The 25022-nt window shown below is 48.5% G+C and overlaps 1 protein-coding gene across 1 annotated transcript; it reads right to left on the reverse strand.

Annotated features, from left to right (window-relative positions):
- Nucleotides 1-14698: 14698 nt before the first annotated feature.
- On the reverse strand, nt 14699-16333 carry LOC130491786 (vacuolar protein sorting-associated protein 37D-like). The gene is made up of 2 exons (XM_056865578.1): nt 16150-16333; nt 14699-15027 (listed from the first exon to the last, which is right to left on the reverse strand). The coding sequence occupies exons 1-2, from the start codon at nt 16331-16333 to the stop codon at nt 14699-14701; spliced, it is 513 nt and encodes a 170-aa protein (XP_056721556.1).
- Between the last annotated feature and the right edge of the window lie 8689 nt (nt 16334-25022).

Consider the following 25022-nt stretch of genomic DNA (forward strand, 5'->3'; position numbering starts at 1 on the left):
GCGAGGGGCAAAAGGAATGGCTTGCTGGACAGCCGCTGGTGTGCCCATCACAGAAGAAGACAAACTTTCTGAGGATCACACAATGCCACCCTGGGACTGAAAAAAAAGAGCACTTTCTTCTGCCCCAAAGTGTTCGCAGGGGCCTTTGCAGAAAATGTCTCTTTGAGGGGCCTGTGCAGTATCCAGTACAAGCCCGCCCTGGATGGGATCTTCTCTTTATGCTTGGACTGTGGCCACAGATCACTCACACGACAAACCATAGCTATTTCAAAATGATTTTGACTGTTGCTGGTGGTCCCGAATGTGGCAGAAAACGAGTCTCTAAACACTGGTTATGGTTTTAAAACAAGTATTTCACTTTGCCTGAGAAGTGGATGATCGTTGGTTTGGTTTTGTCAATCACCTATTGTGTCTGGATCAAGTGCTTGGGTGCCTTTAATCTCCCACATCTAATTGCATTTTGACATTAATTGTATTTTAAGTGTCAAAACTGAGCATGGTGCTTTGGATACCAGGTGTCATCTCTGTAGCTTTCAGGGGGAGGGGTAGAGCATCTGCTTGGCATGCAGAACATCCCAGGTTCAATCCCCAACATCTCCAGTTAAAGGAACAAGGCAAGTAGGTGATGGAAAAGACCTCTGCCTGAGACCCTGGAGAGCCGCTGCTGGTCTGAGTAGACAATACTGACCTTGACAGACCAAGGGTCTGATTCAGTATAAGGCAGCTCCATGTTTTCAGATCTTATATGTGTTCAGCACTACCTCTCGGGGGGGGGGGGGAAGAGGATTTAAGTCTGTTTTCCTTTCCCCTCATATAGGTGGATTTTGCTGGCTTTGTCCATGGTTGCTCTGTTCTGTTGGTGGGACTGCCCCTATTTTTGGTTCCCAAAGCTTCTGAGGAGCAATACTTACATTGTCAGCAAGCCTCTCTTTTTGGTTAAAGAATGTTCTTCTAGTCCTCTGAGGAGAGAGAGAATTCCCATCTGCACAGTTTGTAGTGACTTCTGGCATTGGGAAATGGCACTGTGTTTAAATTAATGGGGCAGACTGCTTCAGATATTGTCCTGACAGTTTGCAGTGCAATTACGTGGAAACCATGTTTTAATGTATAGGTCGCCAATGTATAAAAAATTATTTTAATATATAAAGACACCAAGAATGAGCCAAAAATGATAATGCATCCGTACAGGTGCTTTAAAATCTGCATTCGTAATTGAGAGGAGGTATCCGATGCCCAGGGTGTCAAAGGAATAGGCTATTTCCCCCCTGCCTTATCAAGGTTGAAGCCACACTGCAAGGATTAAAACAAGAGTCAAATAATCCTGGAGGGACTATCATGAAGGATAGGCAATGTGAAAGCATCAAGGAATGAATGTGAATCATCAGAGTTATGTGGACTAACATACTGTTTCAATTGTACATGAAGGTAGTAGGGAGGGTTTGGGCTAGAGCTTTCAGGAAAAGATGGGTTTTGAGGAAGGGATGGAAGTAAAGAAGCACTGTGTTAAAGCCAGAACCCACTTTCTTACACCCCTGTTCCTTGCTCTGTGTTTTTTTAAAAAATTAACTGTTCCTTGCCATGATTTCTGGGATCAGGGAGGGGGCAACCAAGAGGAAACACTTCAAGCCTTGGTTCTAAGCACAGCAGCTATGACCAGAGCTAATGTAAGAGAAGGGACACAAATGTACAATAAAGCATTTATACAAAGATTATGGTAAGACAAACTCATACAATGCAAGGAAATGAACAAAAATTGCGCTCCACAAATAAGTCCAGTCAGTCTGCTATCAGAAGATCGATTCAGAGTTGCGTCTGTGTAAAGCGGCTGCAAAAACCTGAGGCTGTAACAGGAGCTGCTGAACGTGTAACTGTGTTACTGCACAAGATGTAGAGGCGAGCTGAGGAATTAGTTCTGGTCATAGCTGCCGTGATTTCTGCTCGGTTCCCTTTGTACGGCATGAATTTTTTATTTTTGCTGCCTTTTGGTTCTAAGCACAGCAACTCCTAAAATGTCAAAATTCCTCTTTCAAGTGATGGGCTGCTGTTTCTGGGTTGGGCTGCAGGGGGAGTCTTTGTGCCACAGCTCGCTCTTCCTGCTTGTAGCATTCGGGGAGGACACCACAGTACAGCCGGGCCTTGTTAAATAAGCCAGGGAATGATGTCTGTCATGTTGGACGTAGCTGGATGCACAGAGAATGAGCTTCCCACCGACCTGTAATGGGGGGGGGGGGATGTCTCATAACACAGTTAAAGTGGGCAGCTGAGAAGCAGCAGCTGGAAATCAGGTGCAGGTGGGGACACCATTAGGTGACAAAAGTATACAAGGAGTACTGAAGGAAGTGCTCCTTGTAGGAAATAGTAGTGGAGCACGCTGAAGATCTTGTCAGGCAGTCTGCCCCATTACTCTCCCAATTTCGAATTATACTTTTTTACATTCTGCGGGCCCAACTCACTCTCTTGGCAATTCAAACTGGATTTCCGCTGCCTCTTCAACTTCAGCTGCGGAACACTAAATTCTCTTTGCTTTAATTTTCATCCTGCCTTTCAGCCACATATTGACACTCAGATGAAAGGAAACTCGATACAGACAATTACAAACGAATACAAAATGCTGCTTCGGAAGGGGATTCTCATCCAAGTTGGATCAAGGCATGGTGTGTTTGCCTGGTTACTTCCTGTGGTCCTTCTGATGGCCCCATCAATGGCAGTTGCAAACTTGGAGGGGTGTGTAGAGGGGGTTCAGATGCAGCGGTGTCCAGAAATGATGGAGGGTTGCCTAGCAGTTATGTACTTCTGCCTAATACGCTTGGGGAGCTACCTTCTTGGACAACAAAGGTTTTTTTCAGGTCAAGTATTTGCAGTGCCTACCCTTCTCCATATGGGGATGGGAAAAGGACACCCAGGGAGGCCAATGAGTCTGGCAATCTCACCAGCCTGCAGCTCTTGCAGTATTTCACTAAGCCTTAGAAGCTGATGATTCTTGGTTTGAGTTTGGTTGTGCTAATCACCTATTGTGTATGGATCAAGAGCTTGAGTGGGAGCAGTTAGGAGTGGTGGACTCTAATCTGGAGAACCGGGTTTGATTCCCCACTCCACATGAGCAGCAGATTCTAATCTGGCGAACCGGGTTGGTTTCCCCACTCCCCCAACGTGGAGCCAGCTGGGTGACCTTGGGCTAGTCACAGTTCTGTTAGGGCTCTTGCTGGAGCCCCACCTACCTCACAGGATGTCTGTTGTGGGGAGAGGAAGGGAAGGAGATTGTAAGCTGGTTTGATTCTCCTTTAAAAAGGTAGAGGAAGTCGGCATATAAAAACCAACCCTTCTTTAATCTGACACACAGACTGCATGATGAACTTGCAAATAGGTAGGCAATGATGTAAAAGTACCAAGCCTGGCATAAGTTCAGGGTTGCCACGCAGAGGCAGGCAATGATAAACCGCCTCTGTTAGTCTCTTGCCTTGAAAACCCTATGGGGTCGCCACAAGTCAGCTACGACTTGATTGCACTTTACAAACACACTAGCTTCTCTAAAACCCAACAAGGTTTTAATTGAGTCTGTCATAGTGAAGCTCACCCCATCCAAGGTGAAAAACCCAATCCTCTCCAAGACCTCCACTTTCCCAGCCAGTAACAGTTCCGTCTTATCTGGATTCAGTTTCAACTTGTTCTCCCTCGGTCACTTAACCATGACAGCCAGACAGTAGCTTAAGAGATAGCTGTTTCTGGGGGCTTTAGAAAGGAGAAAGATAGCTGGTTTACATCAGAATGTTGAGGATACCTAACACCAAACCTTCGGACAAGGTGACAACATAAAGCTTTGTACAACCATGAAGGTTAAATCCCAAGCAGCAAATTCTGAGTCCTCGATGAAGACCTTCTGGACACAGTGAGATTTAAAAAACAAATAGACAAGTCATTTAAGCACCCTTCCAGTAAGTGCCTCTTCAGACTCAACATATGTTAAATAGAGCTGAGTGATCAACGGTATTGAAGGCAGCCAACAGATCAAGCAAAAATAATAGGAACACTTTATCCAGCTGCAGATGAAGATCATTTAATAGAGTTATTAGCACTGTTTCTGTCCCATAATTGGGCCTGAAACCAGAGTGTAAAGGGTCAAGTGCAGATGAATCATCCCGAAAATTCTGGAGGTGTTCTGCCGTCACTCAGTCCTTGTTCCTAAACGCCCCCCTCAAGCAAGTTGGAAACGCCTATAATTGGAGACAGTCTTTACAAATATGGTTTTTTTCAGTGTAAGCTGCACTAGCTTCTTTCAGAGGCGGTGGAAAGACCTTTTCTGGTGGATGCATTGATGGTCTTCATCCATTGGACCTTTGCCTTAGCCCAGCCTGATTTTAACAGGCTGGGCATAGGCCCAAACTACATGCAGTGACCCATATAACACCTGTGGGATACTGTTAGTATCAAACAGGGATAACAAGAGGTAACTGTCCACATAAAAAGGACCAGACAGTGCTAAATGGAATGTCTTCTGCTTAATTACCCAAGGCAGGGCAGGTTTTTCCCAGCAAAGAACAGTGCCCACAATTCACAGCTAATGGCCAAATTATTATAGTTTGAAGAAGAAGAGTTGGTTTTTATACTCTGATTTTCTCTATCTTGAAGGAGACTCAAACCAGCTTACAATCTCCTTCCCTTCCTCTCCCCACAACAGACACCTTGTAAGGTAGGTGGGGCTGAGAGAGTTCTGAGAGAACTGTGAGTAGCCCAAGGTCACCTAGCAGGCTTCATGTGGAGGAGTGGGGAATCAAACCCAGTTCTCTAAATTAGAGTCCACCACTCTTAACCACTACCCCACACTTGCTTAACCCTTGAAATTGTTAACTAATTATCTTTTACCCAGTGCTCTTAATCCAAGACAGTTTACAGAACAACAAAAAAGTCTACCAAAATCAGCAACAAAGCCATCAATAAAACAGCAAACAGCTGCAGGTTAAAAACCACTACCATAGAATCAAACAACCCTGGCAGTCAAAGCAGAAAAAAAGGAACAAAGATTACAAAAATTAGCAACATAAAAGCCTGATAACATAAAACCAAAGCGAAGAGCAGAAAAGGATTTGGAAATGAAGTTTGGCCTTGGGGCTCTTCAGGTACTAGCTGGAGATCTCCTGCTATTACAACTGATCTCCAGCCAATAGAGATCAGTTCACCTGGAGAAAATGGCTGCTTTGGCAATTGGACTCTATGGCATCGATTCCCTCCCCTCCCTAAACCCTGGCCTCCTCAGGCTCCACCCCAAAAACCTTCCACCGGTAGCAAAGAGGGACCTGGCTACCCTAGCTCTTGGGTTGCTTTTCAGCCTTGGAAATAAAACCAGAAAAGTTACTAGTGTACAAGGAAATTGTACCAGCCCATAAAATGCCCCTTTGTGGCATACTGGTGCTTCACAAGAAAATACCTGAGCACTTCTGTAGCACTTCCGCTGTTTAAGAAGCTTCTCTTACATTGTCATGGTAATCTGAACAACAGCTTTGTACAATAAACTAGTGTTGTTCCTCAATATTGCAGACTACCAGTGGCGGGGTGAGAGCACAGTTGCCTTAAGACCTTGTGCTTTATAGTGGATGCAAAAGTTGAACCAGCGGCATCCCAAATCACAGTTCATTCTCTCTTATTTCTTAAAATATGTATACTCCACTTTTCCTTTGTGGCTCCAGGGGGCTAAAAATTCCAAGATTAAAAGCATACAATATACCATAAACTCCCATTAACCTCCCCTTTCCTGAGAAAGTGCCTGCAGCTTAAAGCCCCTCAAAAGCCCTTGCAAATAAAACAGTTTTACGATACCGCTATATTAACTCTGCTCTCAAAAAGTAAAGAATTAAGCTGTCCAAGAACTGACAAAGAGTTTTCCTTCCAGGTTTGCCTGGAGGAGATTCTTAATCCCCACATGCGAACAAGTCCTTACTAGCCTGACCCTGGGTAGATGGTTTGGATTTTTGGCTGCCATCATGCATGAAATTGCTTAAGCTGTTTACTGTCAAAGATGAAACATTACCGGTCGGTGTCCCTTATCAAATATTGACTGTGTGCCCACAATCAAATATAAAATAACGCCCCTGCACATTCAGGTAGCAAATAATGTTCGATGTTGACTGCCAAACGCACATATTGATGAATGTTAAACGTTACCAAAGCATTGAAATTGGAATTTGCAGAGAAGAAATTGTGGGAGAAAATTCATTTAGGCTCAGAGTAGGAGAGAACCCTAAACAAATCTCTAGGGGCCCTAGAGAATTGCTCCAGCTAGAGCCAAGATGTAATTTTTGAAATATTTCTGGAAATAATTTTTATGCTTTGGAGCAAAAGAAGCCGTTGCTGTTATCCCTTCCATTTCACGTCTGCTTTGGCATATATGTTTTGCAGTAGGGTTGCCGGCCTCCAGGTACTAGCTGGAGATCTCCTGCTATTACAACTGAACTCCAGCTGATAGAGATCAGTTCTCCTGGAGAAAATGGCCGCTTTAACAATTGGACTCTATGGCATTGAACACACACGAACACATGAAGCTGCCTTATACTGAATCAGACCCTTGGTCCATCCAAGTCAGTACTGTCTACTCAGACTGGCAGCTGCTCTCTAGGGTCTTATGCAGAGGTCTTTCACATCATCTTGGGAAGGCATCTTGGCCATCTTCTGGGAGGGCATCTTGGTCATCTTCTGGTCACTAGGTGGGGGGGGGGGAGGTAGTTGTGAATTTCCTGCATTGTGCAGGGCATTGGACTTGATGACCCTGGTGGCCCCTTCCAACTCTATGATTCTATCACCTACCTGCCTAGTCCCTTTAATTGGAGGTGCCGGGGATTGAACCTGGGACCTTCTGCATGCCAAGCAGATGCTCTACCACTGAGCCATGCCCCCTCCCCAAACCCCGCCCTCCTCAGGCTCCACCCTAAAAACCTACCACCGGTGCTGAAGAGGGACCTGGCAACCCTAGTTTTGTGGGCACTCACCCCGCCCCCATGGTTATGACTGGCCCCTGAGCTCTTCCTTCAGCTACCTTTGCCATCACTTAAGTTATTTGTTTAAGAGATTTTCACACTGCTTCTCTAGAGTCCTGCTCCAGGCAGTTTACCAGTAAAACAAAAGCATAAAACCCTAATAAATTATTGGTACGAGAACAAAGGCAACCTGCCCAGGAGCCACACCCCATAATCCCAGATGCTTTGGCCACTGGAGAAACGCACTTTATACATGCTCAGGAGTTCTCTCGCATCATTGCTGCATACGCTCACGGCGGAGTTCTGTCTAAAAGGAATGTGGTCAAACAAAGGTGTTTAGGCTGGGTGACAATTTTCCAGCCCTCCCACTCCAAAGCTGTAGCTGCGCTGCCAGCCCCCCACCCGCCTACCCCCCACGAGCCTGTGTAACGTCACAGATCATGCCGAAGGGCAACTCAAGAGGTGCACATGGCCAGTTGCGCCCCGGCATTGTCTGCAGCACCCTCAAAGGGTCACACCGCCTGGGATCGCCCAGCCTTTTGTTTCCCTCGAACGCTCCCCACTCCAAGCGCGGCTTGGGCTGTTCCGAGGAGGGTTGCAGGACTGCGAAACCTCTCCTTGCCTTTCACAGGAGGATCTGGATGCTGCTGTTGCCAAGGCGACCGGGCAGCCCATCAGCATGCTGGAGAACCTGGCTGGTCCTCCCGGCCAATGGGAGAGCCAGGCTGGCATCCAAGAGACAGCTGCTGCCTGTAACCAAGGGCTACCCACTGGCAAATGGGAAGAGCATCTCTCTCCGGGAAAAGGGTTTGGTTTCCTATTAGCCTACAGCGGGAGCAACTGGAAACAACCAGGGAGCTAAGAAGACTCAATCTTCTCCCCGCCTCCCCCCAAGCAGCTATTGAGCAGCCAGTTCAAACCTCTCCCTAACCTCAGCATCCGCTGCATCTGGTGGCTGCTGTAGGAAGGGAGCCGGCCAGCCACTTGCTACGATCCTAGCAAGTTGCCCTTGATGTGGGACTAGGGTGGCCAACCTCCAGGTACTAGTTGGGAGATCTCCCGCTATTACAACTGATCTCCAGCCGACAGAGATCAGTTCACCTGGAGAAAATGGCCGCTTTGACCGATTGGACTCTATGGCGTTGAAGTCCCTCCCCAAATGAACCCTGCCCTCCTCAGGCTCCACCCCAAAAACCTCCCCGGCAGTGGCGAAGAGGGGCCTGGCAACCCTATGTGCGACTCAAGGAATTTGTGCCTATTGGGTTATTAAAAGAGAGGGGGAGATTGCCTCTGAGGATGAACCGAGCGCATGGGGGGGGGGCTGCTACCAAGCAACCTTAGCTTGTTTCATCTCATGCACATCGGAGGGCAGGACAATCTGGCCCGTTTTATAGGTGACAGCTCCACTAAGAAGTGTCAGTGCTTAAAACTTTACTGGTCACGGACCGTTTTAATAAACTGTAACTGTAGTGCTTAAAACAGGCTTCCTCGGGAGGTGGTAAGTGCTCCTTCCCTGGAGGTTTTTAAGCAGAGGGCAGATGGTCATCTGTCAGCAAAGCTGATACTATGACCTTAGTCAGTTCATGGGAGGGAGGACACGTTGGCCATCTTCTGGGCATGGGGTAGGGGTCACTGGGGGAGGTAGTTGTGAAATTCCTGCATTGTGCAGGGGGTTGGACTAGATGACCCCGGTGGTCCCTTCCAACTATGATTCTAAAAAAGTTGGCCAGCCCCCCCATGTGCTCTGTCATTAATCCGGTCTTGTGCCTTCCTGTGCGTGACGCACTTCACCATGACCTTGAAAGACATAATTTCAAGGCTGAGCTGAGAGCCAGATGGGGCCCGGAGTTCAAATCACCCCTTTGCTACAAATTCACCTGGGCAAGCCAGTCTTAGTCATTCCTGTCCCCATAGAAAGACAATAATATAGACCTATCAAAGAGGAATCCCGAGAAAGTTCATGAGAAACATTCTGAACCTGCCCAAAATGTTGCATTAGTGGCATTATTACTCCTGCTACTAGTGTTGTAAAAGTAGGGTTGCCAGTTCCCTCTTTGCCACTAATGGGAGGTTTTGGGGGCGGAGCCTGAGGAGGGCGGGGTTTGGGAGGGGAGGGGCTTCAATGCCACAGAGTCCAATTGCCAAAGCAGCCATTTTCTCCAGGTGAACTGATCTTTATTGGCTGGAGATCAGTTGTAATAGCGGGAGATCTCCAGCTACTACCTGGAGATTTGAAGCCCTAGCTGTAAGACCCTTTCGAGCAGGTCTTTAGAGAGACGGCATAAATTATGCCAATTTACTGCTGTTGCGAGATGCTTGGCTTTCTGATAAAGAAGAATAAGGAAAAGATTAAGGATCCAATGAGGTATATGGGACATTTGACTAGGATTAGGGAGACCCGGGTTCTAATTCCTTGGGGTACTTGCTATCTCTCAGCCTAACCTACCACGCAGGGTTATTGTGATAGAAAAGAGCAAGAGTCCAGTAGCACCTTAAAGACTAACAAAAATATTTTCTGGCAGGGCATGAGCTTTCGTGAGCCACAGCTCATTTCTTCAGATATTTCAGAAAGCTCATACCCTGCCAGAAAATATTTTTGTTAGTCTTTAAGGTGCTACTGGACTCTTGCTCTTTTCTACTACTGCAGACAGACTAACACGGCTACCCACTGAGGGTTATTGTGAGGATGGGAGACCTGTAGACATCACCCTGTGTTCCTTGGGCAAGATAAAGACTGGTGAGTTTCAGATCTCAAGGTAGGTGAACAACTGGGCTCCTATCCTTGGAACAGACAGTTTGCAGCCCATGGAACAAAAAGGAAATCCCATAATCTCTCCAGCTAGCAGGGTGGGTATCTCTTACTTGGTGCCCAAGACTTTATAGCTTCCTATTCCGTCAGTCCATACCATCTCTTTTCATGCCTGTTGCCAATTTAGATTACAGACTCCTTAGGGGTGAGGATTTCTTTTTTCCTTATGAACTCTGGTTAAAGGCCACATGTGCTGAAGGCACCCTATAATGAAAAATAATCCACATGGGGGTAAGTCTGGGTGCCATGTGAACATAAGAACACAAGAAAGGCCAAGGCCCATCAAGTCCAGCAGTCTGTTCACACAGTGGCCAACCAGGTGCCTCTAGGAAGCCCACAAACAAGACAACTGCAGCAGCGTTGTCCTGCCTGAGTTCCACAGAACCTAATATAATAGGCATGCTCCTCTGATCCTGGACAGACTAGGCATGCATCATGATTAATATCCATTTTGACTAGTAGCCATGGATAACCCTCTCCTCCATGAACATGCCCACTCCCCTCTTAAAGCCTTCCAAGTTGGCAGCCATCACCACATCCTGGGGCAGGGAGTTCCACAGTTTTAACTATGCATTGTGTGAAGAAATACTTCCTTTTATCTGTTGCGATTGCAGAGGCCATGCTTGTGCCCAAGGAAATCCAGAAACACCAATGCCTTTCTGGCATCTGACCCAGCGGACGCTGGGGTCACACGCAATGTAACCTGTTTGACTTTAGGAAGGTGCTCAAGGTGTGTGCTGGAAAGTGAATCTTTCAAGGACTTCCGTGAAATCCTCCCACTGGCTTTGAAAGCGCTAAAACATCTGGAGTTGAAAACAGCTGTGGCAACGTCGGTGCCGCGTATGTCCGAAAGGCAGGTAGAAGACTCCAGAATCCCTATTTATTATGGTGTACCAGTCATAAAACACACATGAGGCTGCCTTATACTGAATCAGACCCTTGGTCCATCAAGGTCAATATCGTCTACTCAGACCGGCAGCGGCTCTCCAGGGTCTCAGGTAGGGGTCTTTCACATCAGCTACTTGCCTAGTCCCTTGAACTGGAGATGCTGGGGATTGAACCTGGGATCTTCTGCATGCCAAACAGATGCTCTACCACTGAGCCACGGCCGCTCCCCACATAGAGTCATAGAGTGGCTGAGTTTTGGGATTCCATAGTTCATTATAGGGTGAAGCTGCAGCTAGGGTTGCCAGCGCTGACCTGGGGAATTCCAGGAGATCCAGGGACAATGCCTGTGGACATGGACAGTTTGGGGAGTGATTTCACCTAAAATGTATGGCACTACATAGAATCTGCCCTCTAAATCTGCTTTTTCTCCCGGGGAACTGATCTGTATAGTCTAGAGATCAGTTGTGATTCCAGGAGAACCCCAGGCCCCGCCTGGATGTCGCCCCCCCCCCCCGACCTGTAGTGCACCCAATCCATCAAAATCACAAGCAGGATTTCACCCTGGCTGCCTCCCCAGCCAACACTGATGAGTTGCAGAACCAGGAAGAATTGCAAGGGCAGGAAACGATCTGGGGTTGTGGTGGGAGAGAAGGTGCCTGCTTTGTCTTGGAACGTGAAGTATCTGAAGCAACACCATGTGCTGCTGGCATGCGTCTGTTACTGTGAAGAAAACAAGGGAAGCTCAAGGCCACACACAAGGGAAAACCAAGCACAAAACCTGACAGGTTGAGAATAGGAAAATCCAAGCCAATCAGTTCATGAATACAATCATATGGCTCTGCACAGGTTCATCTCAATGGCTGTTGGCAGCTGAGGCCCCTGCTCTGGTTGCACCTGAGCATCAGTGTCTTCTCTGTAACTGGTATCCCCCATCCTTCTTCCAAGGTGCCGATGAATTTCCCTGAACTGTCCTTGCAGATTGCTATCAAGCAGGTTCCTGAACTTGGGTGTCTTCGGCTCAGGTCGAACTCTTCACTTCCACCGCACTAACTTTGGGGAACTCCCAGCCCAAGAAAAAGGGGGCATCTCAGAGGGGCATCATCATATAATGGCATTTGCAAAACATCCCAGGACTCAGCTCACACTCGGCATCATCCGCAGATGGGCTGCAGAACAGCAACATCCACGGAAACAATTATTTCTGATTGCCCTCAATAGACAAAGGCCATTGCAAGGCTACCTAGGACATAAGGAGTGCCTACACTCTGGGCACAGCTGGGACTGAGTCACAGAGGAAGCGTCAATGATCACGAGAATTTACAATGGTCCCTTGCACGGAGGCTTAGTGAGGGCAGCAGGGCAGCATAGCAGCAGCGCTGCTGCTTCTTGCAGTGTCTTAGTCTCAGAGGCGAAGCACATTTCGTCCACTGAATACAACTGGCGATGGCCGACGAGAAAAATCAGGGGCATGTGACCCTGACGGGACAGCAGGAGTCAACAGAATTTTTGCACAACAGTTTCTGAGTAAGAGTGGATGGAAGTTGGAAACCCTGTGGCTAGAGCCTTAAGGATTCAAAACCATTCTGAGTTTGCTCCTGTGCCAGTGTGGGAGGAAGAGGGACGTAGTATTAGGAGCTTGGCCCAAGAGTAGACATACAATCATAGAGTTGGAAGGTACCACCAGGGTCATCTAGTCCAACCCCCTGCACAATGCAGGAATTCACAACTACCACCCCTACACACCCCCAGCAACCCCTACTCCATGCCCAGAAGATGATCAAGATGCCTGCCCTCCCTCTCATGAGCTGCCTAAGGTCATAGGATCAGCATTGCTGACAGATGGCCATCTAGCCTCTGCTTAAAAACCTCCAGGGAAGGAGCACTCACCACCTCATGAGCAGTTATGGAACTAAAAACTATTATTCAGCTTCCCAACCCATGCCAGCATCCAGCATGCTTGCTTTGTGTAGGCAAGGCAGCACCTTGCACGAGTGGATCTCCTCCGCACGGGCAAGAGTGACAGATTCCGCCACGCTTCCTTTCTCCAAGGAGCAGCCGCTGTTTGTTTGACTCAGAGTTGCAGCGCCAACATTTGGTCGGCTGCCTCCCCCAAACAGCGCAAGAGCCTGTGCCAAGGCAACTCTCTGCCAACTGCTCCTGTTCGATTTGCCCGAGTCTTTGGTGATACAAACTGGTGATAGAACTGGTTCTCGGGGGGCGGGGCGTCCATAGACGGCAATAAAGACCACTTTATTCGCTCGAGCTTTTAGTAGGGTGTAGGCCTAGGGTTGCCAGGTGGGTGGTTTGGGCAAGCCTTTGCCTGCCGATCCCCCACAGCTACCCTGGAGCTGCGCCCACGTGCCCGCGAAGATGCCACTTCTGGGTTTACCCCCAGAAGCACCACATTGCAGCAGCTGCTTTAGCACTCAAACCCCCCAAATTTGCTATATCAGCCATGGTGATGCAGCGCTTCCAGAAGTAAACTCAGAAGTGATGTCTTCGCGTGTGTGCGGCCGCCCCAGCCCTGCTCCCTAAAACCTCCCGCCAATTGAGAGGGAGGACCTGACAACCTAGGGTTGCCAGATCCGGGTTGGGAAATACCTGGAGATTTTTGGGGTGGAGCCTGAAGAGGGCGGGATTTGGGGAGGGAGTTCAATGCCATTGAGTCCATTTGCCAAAGTGGTCATTTTCTCCAGGTGAACTGATCTCTATCGGCTGGAGATCAGTTGTAATAGCGGGAGATCTCCAGCTAGTACCTGGAGGTTAATATACATATCTTCAATCAGTTGTAATAGCGGGAGATCTCCAGCTAGTACCTGGAGGTTAATATACATATCTTCAATCAATTGATAATGCGAAGGAACAAAGGAACAATGTCCGAAAAGGAACACAAGGAACAGTAGTCCAGTAACAGACAATGAATTGTCCAATAATAGACGCAAAAGGGTAAGGCCGGCTTCTCAATCCCTTTCGAGCCGCGAGCTTTCTTCATCAGTTGCTTTGAAAGGTGAAATTAACACACGTGGTGTCGACGTGTTCTAATGGTATAGTGAATTCTCATGGAGGATATTTAGCACTTAATGCCACAAGCCATTATGACAGAGGTACTTCTAGTATCCCTTCTGCTCATCACAGACTGAAGTGTGTGGTGTGGTGTGGTGTGCTTGGGAGTTTGATGGTACTTGGGAGTTTGATGGTACTTTGTATGTTTTTAAATTTGGATTTGTAAGTGGCCTTAAGCCTCAAAGGAAAGAAGGGGTACAAAATAGTTTAATAACACTTCTGCAGACGATGCCCTGTTATTCAGTCTTAAAATGAAACAGCCTAGCATTTCCAATTTAAAACTCTTGTTTTCCTGATCGTACATTTTAGATCTTTTTTGTTCCCTTTTACCTGGTACGTTGCTTTGAATTTAGTTTCACAGAAAAGGCAGCTCCTAAATTTCTATCAGCAAGAAAAAGAGCGCTTGAAACGGTCCTCAGGCCAGCCAGGGATTCAGTCCTCTGGATTCCCACACTTCCCCTTCCAGAGTACTCCCTCGGACCTCCTTCTGGCTCATGCCCCCACCCGCTTCCATATTTTCTCCATAGAGAACATGCAATTCTTGCATTCAGCTTGGTTGTGGCAACCAGGGTCCCTTCAGCTTTGGTGACTAACAATACGGAGTCTTCCGTTTCCTCTGCAGAGGAGGGCAGACATATGCTGGTTCGAAAGAGCAGGGGATATGCAAGAAGAAGAAGAAGAAGAGTTGGTTTTTATATGCTGACTTTTTCTGCCACTTAAGGGAGAATCAAACCGCTCGTGTGGAGGAGTGGGAAATCAAACCCGGTTCTCCAGATCAGACTCCACCGCTCCAAACCACCGCTCTTAACCACTATACCACGCTGGCAAGGAGGATGTATTCACCATCCATATAGATCACGATGGGTAGCTGCGTTAGTCTGTCTGTAGCAGTAGAAAAGAACAAGAGTCCAGTAGCACCTTAAAGATTGCCGGAAATTTTGTTAGTCATTAAGGAGCTACTAGACTCTTGCTCCTACCATCCATAGTCGTGTCCATGTAGCTGCTGTTTGGGTATAACTGCTGAAGAATCCATCGGAGGGAGGTGGTGCTTTGGCGAAGTACCTGGCACAGGGAATGGAATGACATCTGCTGAGGGGGTACGAAGAGCTGGTGTGAAACTGTAACAGAGCTCGGAGAGCTTGGCGGTTTCATTTTGTGCCAAGGGTGGCAGCTCAGGTGAAGGGCCTTTACCCAGTCTCTCGCATCCTGGCCTCAGCTTCCCCGGTGGACCTTTCTCCTCCGACAGAAGGCTCTCTTGCAGTTTCCCTACCTGGGTGTGGCGGAGATGGAAGAGCAAGACGGCTGTTCAGAAATGACTCGAGGAAGGTCACAGCGGGGATATTCTGGCACAGGGATTGCTCCAGCTGTTCCTGCAGACAACAGGACAACAAGATGAATGGATGAGTGTGAAGGGCACGGGGGAGGAAACGGAATGGTCACAAACATTTTGAATTTGCTGGGTTTTTCCCCTGACTTCACCACTTCGATTTTGAACACGAATTTCTACCATGAAATGTGAGTGCTTCAGATGAGTCGAACCGTTTCTCACCTTTGCCAGCTATTTATCAAGCCCTGGTGGTCAATATTTAAATAAAGAAAATCCCTGAAATATGGCAGGCTGCCTGCCTGTGTGTTCCCTTGGATGGTTGGGGAACGAAGGTCATTAATGCATGGTCGCTTTAACCTCCTTTATTCCCCGTTTCAGCCAGGATCAAAGTAACCCGGGTTGGGGGAAACTGTATGCATTGGCTGGCATGATCCGGGATGAAACTGTGTGCTAATGGAGGTATGAATACAGAAAAGCAGTCTCCCAAGTTCAAATCAAGTCCCACCCCTTTAAATGCTGCTCTGTAATTGGCTGACTTTGCAGTACTCACCCTGAGAGAAGATTTCCTTCCCCCCAGACCCAACTGCCACATAAAAAAGCATTTTAAAAACAAAAAACAAAAAACAGAGCAATCAGAAAGAAAGGGGGGAGGGAGAAATCCAAGCCTTTTTTTTAAAAAAAGCCTTTCTTTTGCTCAAAAGAGCTCCGCAGAAGGAGGAAGCACTAGAATCCCCACCTCTTTACACACTGCTTTTTGATTGGCTGTGAGAGAAGCCAATCTTTTGTGCTTCCCCTGTTTGGCTATCTGCATGCTGCCTTGAAGAGGGGTTTGGAAAAGGGTGGGGCGAAGCTCAACCTGAGAACGGAGTATGCACGCTCTGTGACTCCGGAGTGAGCCAGGATCAACGGTTTAATTCGGGCCAGAAGAGGAATGGGAAAAGCCGGGTCCGTTTTGCCTTGAAACAGCGTTGAGCTTCCAAGGAGTGAGGTCACGTGCATGCTGAAAAATTTGATCCTGGCTGAAACAGGGAATAAAGGTGGGTAACGCGACCATGCATGAATGACCAAAGACAGGGAGCACAGCCTTTCTCACTCACCTAAGTGCTGCTGCTTCTCCCGACACATCTCTCGAAGTTCCTGCAGCTCCTGGTACTTGACGGCCAGGGAGGTCCTGCCATTCTCCAGGCACGGCTTCAGAGGCAGGTTTTGCTTGGCCAGTGCATAGTTGGAAGCCAGGCGTCTCTCCTGCTCTAGCTGCAGGCTCTGGGACTGAAAGCACATCAACCCCTGGCATCACCCGTCTGACTCCTCATTCCAATCCCCCTGAAGTGCATAAATCCCAGGCCCCTTTTCTCTGGCTCTGCTGACCTCCTCCCCTTTGGCCCATACCCAAGACCCATTTGCTTCAAAAGGAGCAGCAGAGCTCCGGGAGCCAGTGTGGTGTAGTGGCTAAAAGCGGTGGTTTGGAGTGGTGGCCTCTGATCTGGAGAGCCAGGTTCGATTCCCCACTCCTCCACGTGAGTGGCGGAGGCTAATCTGATGAACTAGATTTGTTTCCCCACTCCTCCACATGAAGCCAGCTGGGTGACCTTGGGCTAGTCACAGCTTTCTTAGAGCTTTCTCAGCCCCACCTACTGCACAGCGTGTCTGTCGTGGGGAGGGGAAGGGAAGGTGATTATAAGCCAGTTTGAGTCTCCCTTTAGTGGTAGAGAAAGTGGGCATATAAAACTTAACTTCTCCTCCTATTCTTCTTCTCCTCCTCCTCCTCGTCTCCTTCTGGACCATGTCCATAGCTCAGAGCCGTCTGCCTCCAACTCAGATGCCTTTAACAGCACCCCAAACTTGCTGCTGGAGACGAAGTCAGCTCAGCGGGCCATGTGATAAGGCCTTCATCCAGAAACTGCCAAGAAAAAGAGAGGAAGTCCCTCAACAGTCTCTGGGTGTCTTTTCCCACTTCAGAAATGCTCTGAAGAACTTGTAAATGCACTCTAAAGTTTCATCCCCAGGTCTGCTAACGGCTTCCAGGTCTTCTCAAGACCCTTTTAAGTATCTGGAAAGTCAACTAATGCTGCCCCTCCCTGGAACCACCTTTTCTCTGGGATAAGCAAAGCCAGCCTCTTCAGATGGCATAGTTAAATTGTGGAACTCCCTGCCCCAGGATGTGGGGATGGCTGCCAACTTGGAAGGCTTTGAGATGGGAGGGGATATGTTCATGGAGGAGAGGCCTATCCATGGCTACTAGTAAAAATGGATACTAGTCATGATGCATACCTATTCTCTCCAGGATCAGAGGAGCATGCCTATTATATTGTGTGTTTAAAGTGCCGTCAAGTCGCAGCTGACTTATGGCAACCCCTTATGGGGATTTCAAGGCAAAAGACTGAAAGAGGTGGTTTGCCAGTGCCTTCCTCTGTATAGCTACCCTGGACTTCCTTGGTGGTCTCCCATCCAAATACTAACCAGGGTTGACCCTGCTTAGCTTCTGAGATCTGATGAGATCAGGCTAGCCTGGGCCATCCAGGTCAGGGCACCTATTATATCAGGTGCTGTGGTACATAGGCAGGATGGTGCTGCTGCAGTCATCTTGTTTGTGGGCTTCCTAGAGGCATCTGGTTGGCCACTGTGTGAACAGACTGCTGGACCTTGGTCTGATCCAGCATGGCCTTTCTTATGTAGAAAGCCATTTCCCTAATGCGCAGGTACACTCTGAAGTTACTTGGTGGTGATGGAAAGCACATACCTCTTTAGGGATACTTTGATCTGTTCTTACTGGATATATTCCAGGGTTAAAGCCAAGAGATGTGTAGATGACTGGGGCAGGCAGTGGCAACCACCCCGTAAGCTTCAGGATGTGACGTTACCCCATGGGTCAGCAATGACCCGGTGCTTGCACAGGGGACTACCTTTACCATTTTTTAAAGCCAAGAGATACAAGGACAGAGGTCTGGTGTCCAGTTGGGGGGGGTTTACACCTCTCCCCACTTTTTCTCCCCTCCTGTGATCTGTTTCTAAAGAGCTAGAGGGACACTCCCCCACCCTTTTGACCAGGGAAGCCTTATCTCCTGATAGATCTCAGAACAATTTCCTCTAAACACTCTACAGGTGTTTTCAGCCTCATCACAGACCCTGTAAGGTAGTTCTGAAGAAGTGAGCTGTGGCTCACGAAAGCTCATACCCTACCAGAAAATATTTTTGTTAGTCTTTAAGGTGCTACTGTACTCTTGCCCTTTTTGACTCCTGTAAGGTAGGTTGCCTTTATACTGTGTGTAAAGTGCCCTCAAGTCGCAGCCAACTTATGGCGACCCCTTTTGGGGGGTTTTCATGGCAAGAGACTAACAGAGGTGGTTTGCCAGTGCCTTCCTCTGCACAACAACCATTCCTTGCTGTGTATTCCTTGGTGGCTTCCCATCCAAATACTAACCAGGGCTGACCCTGCTTAGCTTCTGAGATCAGGCTAGCCTGGGCCATCCAGGTCAGGGCTGCCTTTATACGGCATGGAAGAAAATAGTTTGTACTTGGGGTGAGATTTCCGCAGGGACTTGCTGGGGTAGAGGCACAACCAGATTTTGTTAACTCACAAGTAAGTCCCGCTGAGTTCAAATGAAGCCCCGGGATTCCCCCCCCCCCGCCCCGTGAGGGCTACCTTTGTATTCCGCCTGAGAATGCTCCCCAGCCATCTCACCTTGCAGCAACGCCCGGAGTTGCCCTGTGCTGAGCCTCCAGAAGCCCGGATCCACCTCCAGCGGTTTCCTGTGCCGGGACTGGCCCCGATCCATGCCGCCTTTTGTTGCAGCCGCGCAACAAAACCTACCTGGCGCCGGCGGAACTCTCACCTGGATCTTCACCTGGGCCTGCAGCGCCAGCTCCGATCGCCAGAGGGCGCGGCGCCCGCGGCTCTTAAAGGGGCTGCGCTCCTACGCGCGGCCTCAGGAGCAGAGGTGAAACTACTTTTGCTCTGAGCAGGGGCAGATCCAATGTCTGCTTGCAAACGCGCCGGCAATTCTGGCTGGTTGTGAGCATGTACAGAGCGAGGAAAAGGGGGTTAAAAAAACAAACAAACAAAAAAAACCAGACGCAAAGTCAGAAAGTTTCTGAGGATGCATGCAATGCCTCCCCCCAAAAAGCAACTTATAAAGAGGAGGCCTCTGAGCATATGCAGAGTGGCCCCTAGGGTTGCCAGCTCGAGATTGGAAAATACCTGGATATTTTGGGGGGTGGAGCCTGAGCAAGGTGGGGTTTGGAGAGGGGAGAAAATGGCTGCTTTGGAAGGTAGACTCAACGGCGTGATATCCCATTGAAGTTTCCTCCCCAGACTCTGCCCTCCTCAGGCTCCTCTCTCAAAATCTCCAGGTATTTCCCAACCAGGAGCTGGCTGGCAACTCTACTTCTTCATAGCAGCCCTGGTCTTCCTTGGGGGGTCTCCCAGCTAAGTAGTAATCCTGACCAACCCTGTTTAAACTTGGGCTAGTCTGAGCTGTTCTGGCTGCTGGGTAAAGTTCTACCATATTTAAAACAGTAGCAGGAGGGAGTGCGTGTGGGGGACTTTTGACTGGAGGAGTGTGGTTGGAAAGAGTCCCTCCCCCAACATTGGTGTAACAACAGCTTCAGAAGTGCTTTGCTCGGGAATGTTAAACACACGGCCCGTGAGCCAGATCCGGCCCCTTGAGAGCTTATTTTGGCCCACAAACCAGCTGAGGCAGCCCACCCCGGCTCTCGATCTGGGCTAGCGAGGCATGGCCCCGCCTGATCAAGTGACATTTATACTCACATCCAACCCTCTTAACAAATGAGTTCGACACCCCTGGCTTTGCTGGTATAAATTGGGCAAGCCCCCGTCAGAGTCTTTGTGACATCAGCTGTGATTACTCCCGTCCCTATCCCCATCTCAGACCTATCTGCATGTCTAGCAACCAAAACCAGCTTGTGCTGAAGAAAGCAGCAAAGACTGTCAAAGAAGCCACGGACCTAGAGTGCAAACTGATCCACAGAGGTGGGCAAGTACCAGCTCAGCTACTTTTTGACAACATAGAGCTGCAAAATTTGGAAAAGCAAAGGTACATTCTCTAAAGTCTTGAGCATGCAAAATAACAACAACCCTCAGCAAGGATCCGGGCCTCTCTTGACCACAGTTCTAGATCCACCACAGCAGCAATAACCACAACATTGAAACTTGCTTTTGAAAATGCTGCATACAGAAATGTATTACTTAAATTTATTCCAAAGAATATATATTATATATATACTGTTTCCACACTTATGTTTCCAAAAACATTACATGAAAAAAAAACGTTCACGAAGACAGCATGAGGTCTATCTTGAAGCTGCCGGAATCAGATTACCCTGGGAGAGAGTCCCACAAGTGAAGTTTTGCGGTGAGTCCCCAAAGAGAAAGTTCTGGCTTGTGCATGAAAATAACAGGGGGTCCAGTCGATGTTTCAGAGGTAGGGAGACCATCTGGAAATCCCCCCCTTCAAGTCCCTTGAAACTTGTAGTACATTTACATTCCAAGTCTGAGGCCTGGGCTAAGGAGGGATGTTGGCATATTGAGGGTGGGGGGATGACTTCTGGATGTCTGGGGAAACCCCCCCCCCCCAACTTTCATTCCCAAAGAATACCCTGATCGGGGACACCTGGTGAAGTTTGAAACCAGGTTATTTTTCATGGCTAGTTAAAAACAAAAAATCAGTGACGATGCCAGAAAATTAGCAACTTTAAATTTGCATGCATTTAAATGAATCAAGGTATAACAGCAGCGAGAGACTCCTCTCTTCCTCCGGAATCCTAGAACTGAAACCAGGGTGAAAATTTTCAGGCAGATGCTGCTAATTCAGTGGATATCCAATGCAAAACATTTGTATTCTCCTACCTCAACACCACTGCCACCCCACACTTCAAATCAAAAGCCAGTCTCTTTATAGTTACTAGCTGTGATAGCTAAATGGCATCTTCACGTTCAGAGGCAGTGTACCTTAGAATGCCAGTTGTTTGGCGTTATAAAACCCAGGATGGTTGTTGCCTTTGGGCTGTGGGCTTCCTGGAGGCTACTGGGGAAAACAGAATGCTGGACAAGAAGGATTGACCCAGGTCTGATCCAGCAGGGTAAAAAAGGTTCAACTTGGCAAATGAATGCTGAACATGTTAATTTTCTCTATTTTTTAAAGCAACATTATTATTATTTTTTAAATGAGATGCCTTGACCACTTTAAAATTTTCTTTAAAATTTTTTAGATGTGAAGATTTTGGAAAGTTCAGATTCCAACTGTGGAGAACAAAGGTTATTAAATTGGGGTGGGGGGAGGTTGTTCCACACCCCACTACAGCACCTTGCCCTGGGGGGGCTACTCAGGAGCTGAACTCCTTGTCTTGGAGATTGGTTTATCCCAATTAACCCTTCCCCACCCCAGCATCTAGAATTCCAGCTGGGTCTTACAAGGGAAGAAAAGTGTGTGTGTGGGGTCAGTAATGGGTCAATTATCAGAGAAAGCCAAGTTGAGGATGATATTTGCATCATGTAGGAGAAATATGAGTTCACCCAGATCTTCGCTCGAACCAGAGAAATTCAATGGGCCTTAACCTCAGAATCTGTACATGGCTCTAGGACATGCATACAAACAGTGCCCCTGAGCTTGCACAGAGTCCATTCCTTTCACACAAGGACCACTCTGCTTGGCTCCTCCTCCTCCTCTGCTCGGATTCTACCACGGTTGTGGACAAAGGGTCTATCACAGTGATGGCGAACCTTTTAGAGACCGAGTGCCCAAACTGCAACCGAAAACCCACATATTTATCGCCGAGTGCCAATGCGGCAATTTAACCTGAATACCACCCCCAGAGGGGGCCCAGAGGGAAAGGCTAGGGTTGCCAAGTTCCTCTTCGCCATGAGTGGGAGGTTTTTGGGGTGGTGCCTGAGGAGGGCGGGGTTTGGGAAAGGACTTCAGTGCCATAGAGTCCAATTGCCAAAGTGGCAATTTTTTCCAGGGGAACTGATCTCTATTGGTTGGAGATCACCCGGGGCGGGGCAGAGCCGGAAAGGCCAGCGGCTTGGAGGAACTGCGCGTGCCGGCAGAGAGGGCTACGAGTGCCGGAAGTGGCACTCGTGCCATAGGTTCGCCAACACGGGTCTATCAAGACCATTTCCTGGTCTGTGACGGCCATAAAAACGGCTGAATCTGAGCAGGAAAACGGTCCTCAGTGGTAAATGGAGCGGCCGTGGGAACAACCCCATGGATCTGGGAGGGTAGGCCTCCTATCTAAACTTTATCTAGAGCATTGTTTGGTGTTAGGGATGCCAGCCTCCCGGTGGGATCTGGGGATCCCCTGGAATTACAGAGCATCTCCAGATGACAAAGATCAGTTCCTCTGGAGAAAATGGATGCTTTGGAGGGTGGACTCTATGGCATTGTACCCCACGGAGGTCCCTGTCCTCCCCAGGCTCCACCCCCATATCTCCAGGAGTTTCCCAACCTGGATCTGGTAACTTTACCCGCTAACCCCCGCCGGTGGTCAGGGGGGACTTGGGGACCCTATTTTGTGTTGAGGTTCAGCAAGTGACGATTCAGCTAAAAGGGGGTTTCAGGCCTCTTGATTTTTCCTTGACCAAAAGGGAGGGTCTGCTAATTGTGATCCCCCCCATGACACCCAACACCCCAAGCCCTTGCCTTGCAGATGCACCTGCTCCCTGGAAGCTTGTTCTGCAGCTCTGGACGGCGTCCTTCCTGATCGTCTCTCTTCTGGCACCCACATACCAAAAAGACCATTGCTGACAAAGGGGCTGTTTTTACCTCCAGTGGGCTCGGTCGTTGGAACGTCATGACCCACTGCAGAAGCCTCCCATTCTTTGGGAAGACCAACTACGCCCCCCTCCATATCCCTGGCTTTCCCATCCTGCTCTGCAGTTACAGCCTGCCGTAAAGACCATGACCTCATCAGGAACAACACAGCAAGGAGTCAAACAGGCCCCACTCTCTCCCTTTAGACCTGCCAAAACCTACTTTCTGGGCATTCACCACGAAAGCCAGACAAATGCAACTGAGAACAGAAAAAAATAAAAATGAAATGGGGTGGGGTGAGGTGAGGTGAGGTGCGCGGGGAACGATGATGCAAAATTTCAAGTTCTGAAATCTGGATTTTTTAATTTAATCTGCAGGGACCTCTTTAGAGACTCTAAAACACGATGCCTTCAAAACTTTTATAAAGTTACGAAACACAACACAGGTACCTTGTTTGCCTTAAGCAGCCTTTCTCAAACCCTTTTTTTCCCCTGAATTGAAATTTGAGGCTGTCTTGACCTGTACGCCACAAGATTTACTTTTCTAAGGCACAAGCGCAAGAGTTATGACTTTCGGAGGAGTCTTTCCCCTGCATCTCTCTGTGAGTCACTGTTCTGGGCTCACTGCCCAGTTAATTCTATTGCTTCTGCCTTGAAAGAGATTGAACAACCCAATTATACCTCATACAGAGATGAAGCAGAATTATATGCTGGAAATGGGTATATTAAGGTCTTTATTACCCATCCAGGGCCCTAAAGCAACACCAAGAAGCAAGAAGGGGAGGGATTTCCAAATGAAGAAATGGCACAAGGGGAAGAGTTAAGCTTCCCTTTCCTCAGAGCCATGGCCCCTCTCTATAACAGGCCTTTTTGCATAACAGGCCTCCTGCTGGATCAGGCCAGTGACCCATCGAGTCCAGCAGCCTGTTTCATCCGGTGGCCAACCAGATGCCCTGAAAGGCCAACAAAAACAGGCTGTAGAGGCCAGGGCCTTGCCCTGTCGTTGCCTCCTGGTACTGATATTCAGAGGTTTACTGCCTCCAAACATGGAGATTCCCTTTAGTTACCATGGCTAAATGCCATTGACAGACCTCTCCTCCATTAATCTGTTGAGTCCCACTTTAAATCAATCTACGCGTATGGCCATTGCTACATCCACCGCCGGTGAATCCCACCATTCACTTACTCATCAAGTGAAGAGGTACTTCTTTTTGTCTGTCCTGAATCTATTGCCCATCAACTTCATCGGCTGCCCCTGAGTTCTAGTACCCTCATGGCTGGTGGGGTTTTTTTGCAGCTAAAATGCATGCCTGTGGAATCGGATGATGGAGTCAGATCTGATTTGGCCCTAGTCACAACGATGAAGCCCCCCTCAGTTTCCATGCAGCTGACCTGCCTCATTGTGACCTCCGAGTCCAATGGGAAATGTGGGGAAGGACCACCGCGATGCCATTCGGGACTGCTGATGCACCAAGCAACTTTCAGCAACTGCCCAGGGCATCTGCAGAAGATTATGAGACTATAATCCTGCAATTCCATTCAAAAAAAGTCTCCTCTTAAGGGTTTTTATCAATCAAAAGGCTGCATAAACATTCAAGTTAGAGGAAGGTTTGCTTGAGAATGCCCCCCCCCACCGCAAAGAATAATGTTTTGCCCCTACCAGAAATGTGAACTCTCCCTTATCCATTGTTGCAGCTGCAGCATCGGGCCCCTCTTCTGCATACCCTGTCAATACCTTGTGCCTGCCTCTGGTACAAATCTGGTCTCGAGCCATGGCGCAACTTTGGGCCACATGTTCCCATACCCTGTGCTTTACAACTTTGACCCACCCACCCCCACCCCTCAACTCCCCTTGCCGCAATCATGGAAGCCCTCTTCCACTTCAACAGATGAACCGAACGATGGAGGCGAAGGACAAGTCCACTCCAAAATGTGCCCCCCCTCCAAATCACATCCTACCCACCGGCCCTCCCGTCCCCCACCCCTCACAATGTGCTATGTGCATTCCCCAACACCGTTGCCCTGTGGCTTCTCTGCTCGCGAACAATATGGAGTTGCTTGTGCTAAGGAAAGCTCAGCTTGCCTGCTGTGGCAGGATGGCGCCCGCGGGTGTCGCCATACTACAGCCATGGTAAAATCAGAGATGAAGTGGCCAGCAGCCTGCAAATTATTATTTTTTCTCTACAGGAAATTTGATGGGTG

Source organism: Euleptes europaea, chromosome 19 (assembly GCF_029931775.1).
Source record: "Euleptes europaea isolate rEulEur1 chromosome 19, rEulEur1.hap1, whole genome shotgun sequence".
NCBI lineage: Eukaryota > Metazoa > Chordata > Lepidosauria > Squamata > Sphaerodactylidae > Euleptes > Euleptes europaea.

What these genes read in the sequence shown, in the direction of transcription:
- LOC130491786 (XM_056865578.1), bottom strand. Translation starts at nt 16,333, where the DNA reads ATGTGCTTTCAGTCCCAGAGCCTGCAGCTAGAGCAGGAGAGACGCCTG. An exon ending in GGAGAAGCAGCAGCACTTAG is followed by an intron (nt 15,028 to 16,149) that starts GTGAGTGAGAAA and finishes ATTTCTGAACAG; the next exon opens with CCGTCTTGCTCTTCCATCTC.